The sequence below is a fragment of the Lotus japonicus genome, chromosome 1 (assembly GCF_012489685.1).
Source record: "Lotus japonicus ecotype B-129 chromosome 1, LjGifu_v1.2".
NCBI classification, from domain to species: domain Eukaryota; kingdom Viridiplantae; phylum Streptophyta; class Magnoliopsida; order Fabales; family Fabaceae; genus Lotus; species Lotus japonicus.
This window is the reverse complement of record NC_080041.1, coordinates 124,920,065-124,935,620: the sequence shown is the minus strand read 5'-3', so window position 1 is coordinate 124,935,620 and position 15,556 is coordinate 124,920,065. Positions and strand designations below refer to the sequence as shown.

General features: G+C 35.2%; 2 protein-coding genes across 2 annotated transcripts; both read left to right on the top strand.

Annotated features, from left to right (window-relative positions):
- The first annotated feature begins 397 nt into the window (after positions 1–397).
- Positions 398–4,402, top strand: LOC130730259 (probable glycosyltransferase At5g03795). Its single transcript, XM_057582210.1, has 4 exons — positions 398–1,087; positions 2,704–2,945; positions 3,131–3,479; positions 3,596–4,402. Exons 1-4 carry the CDS (start codon positions 635–637, stop codon positions 4,262–4,264), a joined length of 1,713 nt encoding a protein of 570 aa, XP_057438193.1. The 5' UTR covers positions 398–634; the 3' UTR covers positions 4,265–4,402.
- Positions 4,403–6,674: 2,272 nt separating this feature from the next.
- Positions 6,675–8,494, top strand: LOC130732610 (late embryogenesis abundant protein ECP63-like). Its single transcript, XM_057584622.1, has 2 exons — positions 6,675–7,978; positions 8,103–8,494. The coding sequence occupies exons 1-2, from the start codon at positions 7,004–7,006 to the stop codon at positions 8,325–8,327; spliced, it is 1,200 nt and encodes a 399-aa protein (XP_057440605.1). The 5' UTR covers positions 6,675–7,003; the 3' UTR covers positions 8,328–8,494.
- Positions 8,495–15,556: the final 7,062 nt, after the last annotated feature.

Here is a 15,556-nt window from a genome sequence, read left to right as displayed (position 1 = left end):
AATTACAAAACATTAAAATACCAAAACGAAATTATTTTAATAATTAAGCGTTTAATTAGCTATGTCTATGATCATTATCTTAACGTAGAATCTTGACAATTTATGTCCATTTCAAATGAGAAATTGCAAAACTATATTTAGTACCAAAACGACACGTCTTAAGCAAGAGGAAGTCCAAAACGAAACGTACTTGAATTGAAAAATTGCCCACTAGAATATCTGACAAAAATACGGGACCATTATTTTAGTGAATGAAAGTGATCGGACAACAACAAAGTGTCCCAGTGGGTGTGGTCGTTAATGAATAAAAGAAGAATGCAAGGGTCATAACGAAAATACAGAAAGTTTCATGCAGGGGTTTTGACAGCAAAGTGTAGTGGAGCCATTGCATTTATTACCAACATCTCTCCTTCCTCTTAATTCCTTCTAGTTTGTTGTATGCCAACAATAGCAAACCTCACTATTTCTACTTCCTCTGTTTCTCTCTCTGTTTTTTATTTCTCTCTATAACACAAAACAGAACCATGTTTGGTTTCTGCCACCAACAACTACTATAGGTAGTGAAAAAAATATTTACCTCCTTGTTTTGGAATTCTGAACTTGTGGGGTTTAGGATTGAGAAGCTCCACCTCTCATGGGTGGTGACAGTTGGAATCTTTGTTGTTCATGGAGGAGTACTTCAAGTTCAAGGACAAGTTCAGGGCCATTTTCATCCATGAAGCTCTTGCTTTTCATGTTGCCTCTGGTACTTGTTGCTGGGCTAATTTGTGTAAAGGGTCCTAACCCCTCAAGTTGGTTTGCTACTACCAACCAACCTCTCTTATTAAACTCTGTTACTCCCTCTGCTTCAAACAGTGGTGGTGGTGGTGATGGTGGTGGTGGTGGTGTCACTGGTGTGAGCACTGTGGAATTGGAGGTCCCACCTGTGAAACAGAAAGAAGGGTTAGTGATGGAAGATGTTGTGGATCTTCAAGGGAAAGAGGAGAAAACTATCCCTGATGATAACACTGCCTTCAATCAGTCCTTTACTTCCCCAGTTTCAGTTCAGGATCATGACATAGCAGTAACACCTCCTGATCAACCTTCTGTAAGAGCTTGTTTTTCTTTTAATTATGTGCTTTCTTTTTAGATTCTATCTTCTAAAAGTCAATATCACATGTGGGGAGGGGATATAACATAAAGTAGTAATATTGAAGCTTCTTAGATGAATTTTGCAAAAAAGTATGACATGATTATTGATTATTAAAACAAGATAAAAAAGGAACTCATGATACTAGAACAGAATCTATACCCTTTTATTAAATTTTGCAGGAAAAATGTCGAGAACAATACATAAAAATGAAAGGATTTTGTTACATAATGTTTCCTTTCAAATTTAGTTGGTACATAGTTTTTATTTTTTGTCCCCACACTCCTTTTACATCTACATATGATAGGTACGACTTCTCTAAATTAAGAATCACAATTATTGATTATTGGTTGAATTTATTGAATTGATTTTTTTAAGTAGATAACTATTATTAATGGTTATGAGGTTTATTTCACCTCTAAAGTGATTCAAGCCAAATCCCATATAATATAATAACTTTCCATTCATGTTTTTGAGTCAATTTTGCTGCGTGAAATGGAGGGTTTGAACTATAATATTGAATATTGGTAGCTTGTATTGTTGCCTTAATGTAGCTATCTATCCAAGGAATTGGACACGGATTTCAAACTAAAAGGTATTAACTATTCTTTCCGTATTAGATATAAATAACGTTGTAATAACGCAAAGAAATGTGATTCCACAGTATGGTCGGGTTTTCGAATATTTTAGGTATTTTAAAACCAGTACTTATAGTAATGCTTGCATGAAGTTATTTGTATTTGTTCAAGACTGTGAATTGGAAATTGGAAATAGGGACCAACTGACCAAGTCAGAACACATTAGGAATTAAGATTCTAAACCTAGCCGTCTTTATGTATGTTCAATTGGTAACTTTTCCTTTCATAGAAAGAAAGGTGTAACACTAACCCTAAATCTCCTAAGGCTTGGGCCTTAAACATAAGTGGTCCAAGCGTACATGAGCTATAACAAATGTGTCGCAATCGCCCACAAGCTAGGGGAGCCGCTTGCCGGATAAGGGAGATTGCTTACCGGACGAAAGGCCGCTCAATACTTCGCAGGCTTCGTATTCTCATCTCTGGGCTTCAAACACAACTGGGCACCTCAAACTTTTCGGTGGACCCTTCATGCCAGGGCCCTTGTAGAGGCAGCCAAGAGAATGGGTCACCTAGAAGGATAGGCTGCCCCAATTTGCATATTACATGAGAAACCCTTCATCTAGGTCACCCGACCAGTCCAGTATTCTTATGATGCCACTTGGGATTTATTTCTTCCATTTACAAACTTCTAGTAAAAATCCACTAGTTCCCTTATACCATTTTTATTCTATAATATTCTTGGTCCAAATTATGTACTTTCCCCCCTGCACAAGAAACAATGATTATGGAAGAATTTATTTAAAAACAAATTGGTGTCATTGTCGTTTTCGAATAGGGGAAAAGGCAGGAAAGGCTAAATTATTTTCTCATGTTTTATTACTATGTTGGGTTTTCAATAGCAACTTGTTCATTCTAGTTTCTAACACCATTTAAATTAACATCCGAGTGTTATGAGTTTAAATAAATATTGATGACCCATTAATTTTTTCCTACTAGTTCAAAGATGTAGAAGGTCTCAATGTCTCCCAAAATTGGACCAATATAGCCCCTGTGAATGAATCTTATGCTCCTTCAGGGAGACCAAAGCAGCCGAGGAAGTACAACATCTTAGATAGAACCGAAGTTGGCCTACTACAAGCTAGAGCTGCAATAAGAGAAGCAAGAAATGGGAACCAAACACAAGACATGGATTATGTTCCAGCAGGACCAATGTACTATAAAGCTAATGCATTTCACAGGTAACAAATAATGCAACACTGCTTTATTTTCTCATTACAATTGGCAATAATCAGGTTCCTGTAAGGCTGTAAGATTGTAACTTCCTACCAATTAATGAGTGAATTGGCCTCACCAATTTTTTCAATATGAGAAGCACAATAAGTAAAACATATTACTAACACACAGAACCTTGGACTTTTGACAGGAGTTACTTAGAGATGGAGAAACAGTTCAAGGTATTTGTCTATGAAGAAGGGGATGCACCAATTTTCCATAATGGACCTTGCAGAAGCATATATTCAACAGAGGGAAATTTCATCAATGCTATTGACATGAATGACCATTTCAGAACAAGAGACCCTGAAAAAGCACACGTATTTTTCCTTCCTTTCAGTATAACAAATATGGTCCGATATCTCTATGTACCTGATTCTCATGATCGTAGCCCCATACAAGAAACTGTGAAGGACTATGTCAATCTCATTGCTCAAAGATACCCCTTTTGGAACAGAAGCCTAGGAGCTGATCACTTCATGCTTTCTTGCCATGATTGGGTAATTAAATAGATCACTAATTCACTAGTATTACTTATTCGTGATCCCTTGATTGTTAATTTAAGAAAGACACATACTAAGTACAAATTTTTGTCTTTTTAATCCTTCTATTTCAGGGACCTATGGCTTCACAGGCTGTTCCTAACTTGTACAAGAATTCAATTCGTGTTCTCTGCAATGCTAACACGTCGGAAGGATTCAAGCCTGGAAAGGATGCTTCTTTTCCAGAAATTAATCTTCGAACCAGTTCAATTGATGATTTGGTAGGTGGGCCATCTCCATCAAAGCGTTCAGTTTTGGCTTTCTTTGCTGGGAGGCTTCATGGACCTATTAGACCTCCTCTTCTTGAGCATTGGGAAAACAAAGATGGAGATATGCAGGTTTATAGTTCCCTTCCAAAGGGTGTGTCCTACTATGACATGTTGAGGAAGAGCAAGTTCTGCCTTTGCCCAAGTGGGTATGAGGTTGCAAGCCCCAGAGTGGTGGAAGCAATCTACACTGGTTGTGTTCCAGTGCTCATTTCAGAACATTATGTTCCTCCATTCAGTGATGTGTTGAATTGGAAATCATTCTCCCTTGAGGTCTCGGTGAAGGACATTCCTAGATTGAAGGAAATTCTATTGAGTGTTAATACAAGGCAATATATAAGAATGCAGAGAAGGGTGGGACAGATTAGGAGGCACTTTGAAATACATTCTCCTCCCAAGCGATTTGATGTGTTTCATATGGTCCTTCATTCCGTGTGGCTTAGAAGATTGAACTTCAGAGTCCATGATGATCAATAACATAGATTATAATTGCCAAAATAAGATGGTGTGATTCTTTTTCCAGTCCTTCATAAAATTGTTGAGAACAACAATCAACACAATTGCCTGAAGCAAAATAATATTTTAATAATGAATGTTTCACTTTCCTTTTGATTACATAGTACTACTACTAACATTCTAATGTGAGTGATGGACTGTGATATGGTGGGCAAATACTTGGGTTTCCCTAAGCATTAAGGAGTTTTATTCTTGTTTAAGGCTATTAATCCTCCATATGTAACCACTAGGAGTCTGTCAATGCTCAATAGCTATGGAGCACTGACTCCGGCACATACACCGGACACAACTAACATTTAAAAAGGAGGACAAACCCTAAAAGTATCCAAACATAAGCCGAAACTTACTTCTAACCAAACTCCGTTTTCTAAACTAAACTAACACAAACTCAGTTTTGTAAACTTTAATTCAAACGTTGTCATAAGCCCTATGTCAATGAGCATTAAAAAACATACTACTAACTACTAAGAGACATCATTTTACAAAATAAACACTTTGTCTAAAAAAAGAGTATGTAATACTCTCTCCTCCCTCTTGATCATCATCATTCAAACAAATAACAGTATGTCAGCAGCTAAACTTATAACAGAAGATAATGAAATTTCATTTCAACTGTGAGACAGCAGACAAAACATCATTCAGGCTATTGGAATTTACACACAAATACTGGGTTGAGTTTTGGCAACGAAAACAGGGGAGAACAGTTGAGAATATGTCAAAATGTCTCTCACCTTGGACTCCGTGATGGAACGAGGGACGACGGTGAATCCGTCTCCAGCGAAACTCCGGCGCAAGAGGGTGAATGGCAACGACGGAGATGGGTCTTCAAAGAACACTGCACCAAAAGGAGGAGGGAACAGAGATGGGTCTCCGATTGGAAAAAACGCCGTCGACGGCGAAGGAGAGGGAGGTTGAAGATCGAGAAAGGTAGATATTTAAGTGCTTCCATAACCATTTCCATTAGTGTTGTTACTATCATTATTTACTATTTTGCCCTAACAAATAGTTTCAGAGCTCCTTCGTTGAAGGTCTGTTTTATGCTCTTAAAATGGGTGAAGATAGTATTGTTGGTATCATGCTGAAATTGTATTTTATCAATTACTCGATTCCAAAATTCCAAAATTTTCGAATAGAAGATTTGTTATATTTGTGAAGACTTGTATAATCCTAATGATGGTGATGGTATGTACCGGACCAACAGATAATCTGAAGCAGACTAAACAAAGGTATACAAGAAAATGATTGATATAATTAAGCAATGGAGAGGCATATCGTCATGTACTCATGTATCTAGTAAAATGAATGCCCACAGTTTGTCGAAGAAGTTGAACAACATATTTGAGTTCAAAAAGGTACATAACATGGTATCCTTAATTTGGAGACTATTAAATCTAAAGTACAAGAATGTTCTTAATTTAGTAATTAAGCATATAAACAGTTTTCATAATCTAATAAACTATTTGACTACTATAGAGATCATGTTTCCCAATTGACTACTTGTATTGTTGTTGGGATAATAAGAAAACACTAAAGGTATTTCTGAGTAACTCTACCAATAGAAAAATGAGTTGCAATACTGTAAAAGCTTTCTTGAATGGAGACTTCCTTCATTTGTTTCTTCAACTCGTTGGTCTTAGTCATTGTTTTGCCTTATGATTAACATGTTGCCAATATACAAAAGTAGTATGATGATCTCACCATCAACAACTCTTATAGAGACAGTGATAAGAAATAGTTTTTCAGTATCCATATCCAATCATGAGGGAACCATACCATTGGTGCTTCTTGTATCATTGGTGCAGTGCTATTTTCTTACTCATATGTAAATGTAAAATAAGAGAGAAAAGAAAAGAGTGAAACATGAAGAACACTAGATTATATAATAGGAAAATAATAAAAAAACTAAAAGAAAAAATGAATGTTACGTTAATGAATCAAAGTTGCACTAAATATCATAATTTCCATTTTTTACTAGGTGTAGACAACTCAGCAATTTGAAGAGTCATGATACTAAACTTTTTTTTTGGTTACAAGTCATGATACTAAACTACTAACGGTATACACATCTCAAATACACCTAATTTTTTTTTATGAGTTGTCTAAATTACTCATGTGAGTTATTAACTCATTACTCAATAGACTGATATGGTTTTTTATAAATAAATAAATAAATAAAATATAAAAAATTTAATTAACTTATTTTCAATCACATTAAAAATAAATTATTAAACCAAAATTTCTCATTATTAAATAACGTAGACAACCCCTTATTTTTCATACATATTATTTCTTATCACATCACATCAAATATTTTTCTTTCCATTTTTCTCTCAGTCTAGGATCATTCATGGTAAGTGAACATTATTCTTAATCAAGTAAAAAACATTACATGGCTTTATCAAAAGAAGTTAGATGTCACCACGGAGGAGCACCTCAGGCAACGTGTCAAACTCCCATGCCTCCTAGATACAGAAAATTCCCCACCGCCATTTCCATCCATGTGTCACTCTGTTACAAACCTCACCTCCACTCGTCACTCTCCCATAACCTCCTTCTCCTCAACGTTTCTTTCCTCCCATGCATATATCATCCACCACCACTCTGCTATTCCTTCACCACACTACCACATTCCAATCAACAAAATCTCAAAATTCCATCTGAAACTCGTTACAATCATCAAAACTCCACAAACATCATTCAATGGCGTCAAGTCAACAACCATTCAAGGGAGACAGAGCTGAGGCAGCCGCCAAGCTCGCCGCCAAAGACATCGGCGATATCAACCGAGCTAATGAGCGAGACGAAGGGTTTTCCCTCAACAAAGAAGCTAACTTCAAGCAGGCACGAGCTGAGGCAGCTGCGAAGCTCGCCGCTAAGGATCTTGAAGACGTGAACAGAGCCAGAGACGCCGCATTTGGCAGCGGTGGCGGTGCTTCCGTAGAGTACCAGAACCAGCAGAGACCTGGTGTCATCGGGTCCATGTTCAAGGCTGTGCAGGACACTGTTGTGCACGCCAAGGACGCTGTCGTCGGAAAAAGTTATGAAACCGGGGATGTTAGAGGCAGAGCAGGGGAAACAGGGTCCAAAATGGGAGAATACACAGATTATGGTGTTCAGAAGGCAAGGGAAACAAACGAGGCGGCGAAACAGAAAACTGGTGAGTATGCTGATTATGCTTCTCAGAAAGCAAGAGAAACCAGAGACACCACGGTGAACAAAACAGGGGAATATACAGATTATGCTGCAGATAAGGCGAAGCAAGCAAAGGACACAACAGTGAACAAAGCTGGAGAGTACACGAATTATGCTGCTGAGAAAGCGAAGGAAGCTAAGGATGCGACGATGAATAAGGCTGGGGAATACACAAACTATGCTGGAGAGAAGGCGAAGGAAGCTAAGGATGCAACAATGAATAAGGCAGGAGAGTACACGAACTATGCTGGAGAGAAGGCGAAGGAGGCGAAGGATGCTACGGTGAATATGGCAGGGGCAGCCAAAGACACGACAGTGCAGAAAGCAGGGGAAGCTAAGGATTACACTGCTCAGAAGGCGAAAGAAGGGAAGGACGCGACGGTGGGGACGCTTGGGGGGCTGAAGGACTCTGTTATGGGTTTCTTCACTGGGAAGAAAGATGAAACTGCAGAGAAAGCTGTGGAGGCAAAGGATAGGACAAAGGTTGCAACTTACAACTTTGCATTAACTATCATTGCTTTGTATGATTAGTTACTATTCCATTTGATTTGTTTGATTAATTACATACGGTTGGGATCAATGATGATAATATTGGTGTGTGATGCAGGACATGCTGAGCGGGTCAATGGAGGGAGACTCGAGGAGGAGAATGGAAGAGCTGAGGGTGCAAGAAGGAGGGCGGGGTGGAGAGAAAGTGGTGGTGAGAATGGAAGAGTCCAGGCCAGGGGTGGTGGCGGATGCTCTCAGAGCTGCGAATGAGAGTATCAGTGATAAGGGAGCATTGGATGAAGAAGGTGTCATTCATGTGGAGCGTCGTCGTGAGAAAATGTGACAAGATAAAGAGATGATCGTGTAATGTAAAGTTGTGTACTGGTTAATAAGTTTACTGCATTACTAGTTTACTATGATGGAGATGTGTTTTGTAATAATATTTTGTTGCTCTTTTGGGCTGGTTGTTTACTAAATTTAATCAAATCCCATGTACTTTTCATTGTGTAAAATTGTCCCCTTTATTATGTTTTTGTCACCATTTTCAGTAGTATATAGTTTTTGGTAGGTTTTCATTTGTAAAGAACGCTCTTTTGTGACCTTGTTTTAGGTTATTGGTCCTGACTCTATAATGTAGTGGCAGAATGCATGACAGGTCTAGGCCTTCTTTATATGTTGAGGAGAAAGTACTAGTAGTTTAGGCCCATCTTTCTGTAAGAACTTACTTGGGCTCATAAATTATGATGAAGAAGTTGTGATGGATATTTCTGGTAGGCACGTTGTGGATTCCCTTTGAGTGACGAAGAAGCTGAAAAAGTAAAATAAACCGGGAGCGCATCAACAACACAATAATATAACTTGGAAAATTCAAAATCGGAGAAAAAACCACGACCGTTGTCAAAACCGACAACTAGAGAATAAACACTATGTAAAAATTGTTAACAACACATAGACTTCACTCTCAACCACCCCATGACTCCAATACACCCATACAGGGCCGGCCCTGGGCCTGTGCAAGCAGGCCCACAACCCAGGGCATCCAAAAAGAAGGGGCCCCAAAAAAATTTGCCATTAAATTTTCCTCTAAAATAAAATTTAGTTATGATAATTAATGTTCAAAATGTTATTAATGACTTAAGCTGGTCTAATGGTTAGTAACTATGTATGTTACTTTTATGTAGCGGGTTCGAATCCCACCTTTTAAAACCCCTGGACGGGTTGTAAGAGGTCAGTTGCCAAACAAACCAACATAATAGTACTGATGAAATTTTGATCGTTAAAATTATTAGGGGTTCATTTTTATTATTTGTCCAGGGCCTCCAAAATGTCGGGACCGGCCCTGCACCCACACTCTTAAAGTAAATATTTGAACTACATCTCACAATATTCTAAAATAAGAGCTTAAGAGAAAAAGAAACACAAATATAAACTTAAAGTGTGGTGTTAATTCTATTATTTACAAATGTGTGTGTTTTCAAAGATGAGGGGGGGGTGGGGGGTGAGAGGTGAAACATGAAAGAAGAAGATGAATGAAGAAGGAAAGGGCTGAGTTTGGAATTTTTTTGAAAAAGTGATGTGTACTCTCGATAGAAAATGATCGGTTAAATTGTTTAAATGATGGATTAGGAATGATTTAACTCAAGTATTGACATTTAAAACGGTAAATGTTTTCAATTTTAGGAGATCCCGGATTGTTAGGCTAAGTGCAAGCCATGACATATATTTCATCAAAATCTTAAGATAAATGTTATTGGCAATAATGATGGTCAATGTCTTATGCGATAATGACTATCAACAACTTACCGATAAATTTGGTCGTCAGTGCCGACAATTTATTTTGAAACACTATCAGTAAGTACTCACTTACTCCCTCCGTTCTAAAATGTAAGTTGTTTAAGGTTATGCACATTATTTAAGAACTCATTAATTGATTAATTTTTTTATTTAAATACCCCTATTAAAGTTGTGTTATATTAAGGAGAGAGAAATGTGATTATTGGTTAATTGCATTGTGAGAGTTATGATAGGTGAAAATTGAAGGTGACAATTAAGATATGTAATATTAAATGAGGGTATATAAGGAAAAAAAGAGAAAAAATGCTTTGATTTGTAAAACAACTTATATTTTAAAATATAAAACAAATCCTAAAACAACTTATATTTTGGAACAGGGGGAGTAATTGTTACCTCTAACAGTTAGTGACAATGGGTTATCTTGTAGTGATTAGCCGCTGAATAGATATCAGTAGTTGATTTAGTGCAATAATTCATATCTGGAAAAAAAGAATTGTGGGTAATTTTCTTGAAAAAGAATTTATTTTCATTTCTTTATAGTGTAATGGTCAAATAAATCATCTACAATTCATACTTAATTATTCATATTGATGAAAAATATGATGACATTAAGTCGATATTTTGTGCTGGTGGACCTTGAGCACATTGAGGCCGCCGAATGTTATTAGCTATAAATAATTTTTTTTATAGGCAAATGTTAGTGATTAGCGGTTAATAATTACAAATGCTCCTCTTCAGGGTTCGAACCCTGGACTTCGATCTCAAACACCTATTTATACTCATAACTCAACCAAGAGAGCTACTCTCCCAACCCGCTAGAAACAATATTTGATGTTTGGTTGTCTTAATTACTTGTACTAATAAATTAAGAATTATGTTGACAAATGTGGCCATGGTTATTTTTCGGGATTCGGGTAAATAATTGTACTTGTAATTAAGCACACGTGAAGATTCTCCATTCTAATTGAGTCCAACGGTCAAGACTGGGGTAAATAGCCAACTTGGTCCCTGAATGTGTCCACCGCCTTCAACTTCGTCCCTAAACTTTTAAAATGGCGCCCGTGGTCCCTGAATGTGTCAAATATCACTCATCAGCAGTTCCTAGGTTAAAAAAAGCTGACGCCCTTAACGGAAGTGTGACTTGGATTTTTTTTTGTCAAAGTTGAAGCTTATGTGACATTTGATTGGTGGGAAAATTTTAAAAACTTCAATTTAGTCCTTGAATCTGAAAAATATTCTTTCTCTCCCCCATCTTCCTCTACCTCTCCCCACCACCATCACCCTCTCTCCATCTCCATCTTCTTCATCCTTCTTTTTCTACTTTCCACCCTCATCTCCTCCCTCATGATATGTGGAATATTTTTGTTTTTTCATTGACTCACTCACTGGAACATACCACATGATATGCACAGACAAAAGAAGTAGGCACAAAAAAAGAATAAGAACGTCCTTGAGAGGAGAGGGAGAAAAGCAAAATGCAAATCTGAGGAGCTTCCATTGCATCTGAAAAACAACAATGTTGTGACCGCAATCAGTTTTATTTTTTCTATCTTCACAAAGCATCCCTCTTCTTCCACTTCCCATTTCTCAAGTCTTTGCTCTAAAACTTCCTTTATTTTTGTACTGCTATATCATCTTAAACCAAACCCCAATATTCACAAGGTCACATGGATTCAGCAGTATTTACACCGAAGACTAAGATTAAATTTTGCAAATCTTTATTACCACCTAAATATTGGGGGGGTTTGTGTGTGTGAGACGGTCAGATGTGGGTTTGCGGGTTTTTTGGTTTTGTGATTTTGGGTTGAACGATTTTGGTTTTTGGAAGGGAAAGAGAGTTGAGGTGAGGAAGAGCGTCAGCGAGCGTGAGAGGGAGGAGATGAGGGTGGAAAGTTGAAAAAGAAGGATGAAGAAGATGGAGATGGAGAGAGGGTGATGGTGGTGGGGAGAAGTAGAGGAAGATGGGGGATATAATTTTTTTTTCCAGATTGATGGACTAAATTGAAGCTTTTAAAACCTTCCCACCAGTCAAATGCCACACAAGCTTCAACTTTAAAAAAAAAATAGTCACATTTATGTTAACGGCGTCAGCTTTTTTTAACCCAAGGACGGCTGATGAGGGAGATTTGGCACATCCAGAGGCCACGAGCGTCATTTTGAAAGTTTAGGGATGAAGTTGAAAGCGGTAGACACTTTCAGAGACCAAGTTGACTATTTACCCGCCAAGACTGCATGTGCATAACATCCCAAATTTGGACAGCAGGTGAGATATTACCTCACCATTTTGTCGCCATCACGCATTGCAGACAGTACTAGACTGTTTTTTGTTTTACATGGTATGTTTGTTTTTTTAGTTTGAGACTCTAAAAATACATCTGAATTTTGTGTAATTTTGTGCTATTATATATGTGTAGTAAATTTTAAATAACATTTATCCAACCTACTTTTAATTTCAAATTAATTTTCATCTCAATTTATCAAATTATCACTTTTACATCTTAAATAAAAAAAAAATTCAAACATAAATCATATTACAATCTACCCACTATAATCTGAACTCTATTTTAAATGACATTTGAGAATTCATGACACACACTTTGATAGTCCTTTTGGTACCTTTGAACGACAACATTTGAGAATTTGTTGGGATAGCACCTCGATCAATAGCAAAGCTCATGTTCTCATATTATGGATAATAATGGAAAAGAATTTATTGGAAAATGTTCACTCACTCAATAATGGTTATTAAAATCAGGCCAAACCGGTTGGTTCGATCGGTAGAACCGGGAACCGGACCCTAAACCGGTCTGAAACAACCATAAAACCGTTTGGGGATAAAACCAGAGTTAAACCGGATGAATCGGTTCAAAACCGAAAAATCGGAGAAAACCGGTCGGTTGACGGTTTCAAGCGGTTCAGAGATAAAGAGGTTTTTTTTAAGTATTTTGGCAAACTAGGCTCCGAGAAACAAAAAAAAAAGCCTCAGGAAGGTTGAGCTCAGCCCATGAGACATTTGAAAGGGCAAGAAACCCTAATTTATTATTTCCAAAATATCAAAATACTAGCAACAAGAATAGTCGTTCTCTCCCTTTCTTCCTATTGAACCAGAATAGCAACCACACCAAACCCTAGTCTTCCAATTTTCACCTTCAATCTGTCGCCTACGCCATGTACGCCGCACGCCGCCATGCGCCGCCGTCGCTGTAACCGTCGTTCTCACCCTTCCTTTCACTGCAGCCTCTGTTATAGACTAGTGTTGTGTTTCTCTTCTTCTTCTTCTCCTTCTTCAAAAGGACAATCCCAACACCCACACACAGTAAAGAAATAGGAAAAGAAAACCCACATCCCATAAATATATTGAAATGCCTTACCTAGAAAGCATAATCGATCTTTCCCTGAAAAACAATATTCCTTTTCTCTTCACCATTTTTAACCACATGAGATATTTTTTAGCTTCCCTCTAGTTTCTTTTTGTAACAGATCTAGTGACTTTAAGATATGATAATTGATTTTTTTCAAAAAAAAAAATGATAATTGATATAATTAGCTCATATATTATATATTTATATAAATATGATATTAATTAATTTATAGCGGCAAAACCGGTTGGACCCCAATTCAACAACGGTTGAACCAATAAATCGTGAACCGGTGCTCTTACCGGTTTTATCACCGGTCCGGTTTTAATAACCTTATAATCTCATGTATGTGCTTGCTTGTGAGATACCTAAAAAAAAACCAACAAAATTTACATACAACATACTAAAAGAAAAATTATAAGCACTAAATTTGCAGTATATTACTCCCTCCGGTCCTATTTATAAGCATGAAAGAGAAGAAAAATCTTGGTCCTTTTTATAAGAACCAAATGAAAGTTTGAGCTATATTAATTAATTTTTTCCAATGATGCCCTTATTAATTCTAACTTGTAAAATGTGTCTCATTAATTATTCTCTTTCTTTTCCACTTTCCAACACTAATAACAAAGGGTAATTTTGGAAGTTCATTTTAATTTAAGACAAATTTAATGCATTTTATCTAGTTTAACTACATTTCTTAAACTATGTGAATTTTTTTTTTTGTTGCTTATAAATAGGACCGGAGGGAGTACTAAGTCCAAGTGTCCAATTCAAGATTCATTATCACATGAATACATGATCAATAATTATCTCATTTAATTACTAATATAAATTGTTGCTACCGACTACCACTTTTATTTTATTATTTAAATTTAGACTCATGAAAATAATGAGATAATATCCCAATTTAAGGCAGGAAAAACTACAAAATCACTTACATTTATCTTACCCTAAAAGACTAATAAAGTTGAAACCTACGATAACCTTTAAAATTTATACTATTTTATTTTATAATGTATACTTGGTTTAAAAGTAGTAATCCATATTTTAATAACTATTACACTATGTACCAAAAAAATAATAACTATTACACTAATGATTGTTTTGAGTAATCAACCGAACAATCAATTAATATTTTGATATAACTTATTGTCATTAACTATTATTAGTCTACTAGATATTATACCCGTGCGTTGCACGGATTTATTCACAGCATTTTTTACATTAAATAACAATGATTATAGTTTAAATTATTGTCTTAATATTAAAATATTTTTATTTTAAAATAAATAATACTAATAATAGCGTTCAACATTTCAATAATTTCAAAAAAAAGACTTTTCAATAAATAGTATTGAAGAACTCTTTGTAAATAATTAATATTACTCAAATTAAATAATTGATATTTAATAATCAGCATTGAATCATTTTAAAATTTTATTTATTTAATAATGAGAAAAATAATACAGTCTATTTGAAAAAAAAATAAGAAATAAGTTTTTAATGCCATAAAAAGAGTTGTTTTACCATATTTTGTACTTTTTAATGAGAAAGTCATTTATTTGGAAGGGAAATCACAATTTCCCAAACAGGTTTACACATGTTAAAATCGAAAAAATAAAGTAATTTCATCTTTTTCAACTATAATAAGATATAAATGAAATATATTAAGTATTATGTAGTAAATTTATATTTTTTCATCTTTTGTCATAACTTTTTTCTCTATTAACCTTGCTCAAAATCGTTTTTGCTAATATATAATATGATCATAAAATTATATTGAGATTTTTTTTTCAAATAAAAAACACATACGTTATAGTTTTTTTAGAAAATGGAAATTTATTTGAATAAAATTTGTCTTGAGAACAAAACTCTCTCAAGTGAGTATAATAGCAATAGGAAAAAACATAAATAGATAAGTAGGAAATACCTTATAGCGTCATTTTTAAATTTAAACAATTTTATCTAAGTTTTTTTATTGATAACATTATTTTTTCATTAATCAAGTTTAATTTTAGTTATTTTTTCTTAATGCAAAATTCAAGTCAACTTTTATGTTTATGAATATTATTATTCAATTTAGGTAGTTGAATTACTTTTGATAATACAAATTTTTTCAGTTTTTTATTTTATTATTTCATATATTTATTGCAAAGAAATTTGCTATTGCTTCATTTATTTTGATACAAAGGTAGGAGGATTTTACTTCTTAATGTATTTAATGAGTTTTTTATGAAAATTAAATTTAAAAATAAATGACTATGACTAATATATTTTAAAAAATATATTTTTGTATCTAATTAAATATTTTATTACATCATTATTAACCTTCCAACCTCAAATAAAAGTATAGTTTTTGTTTATTAGAGTGTCTTTTTTTTTCATTTTTTATCACTCTTTTTTAGAGAACTAAAATGTT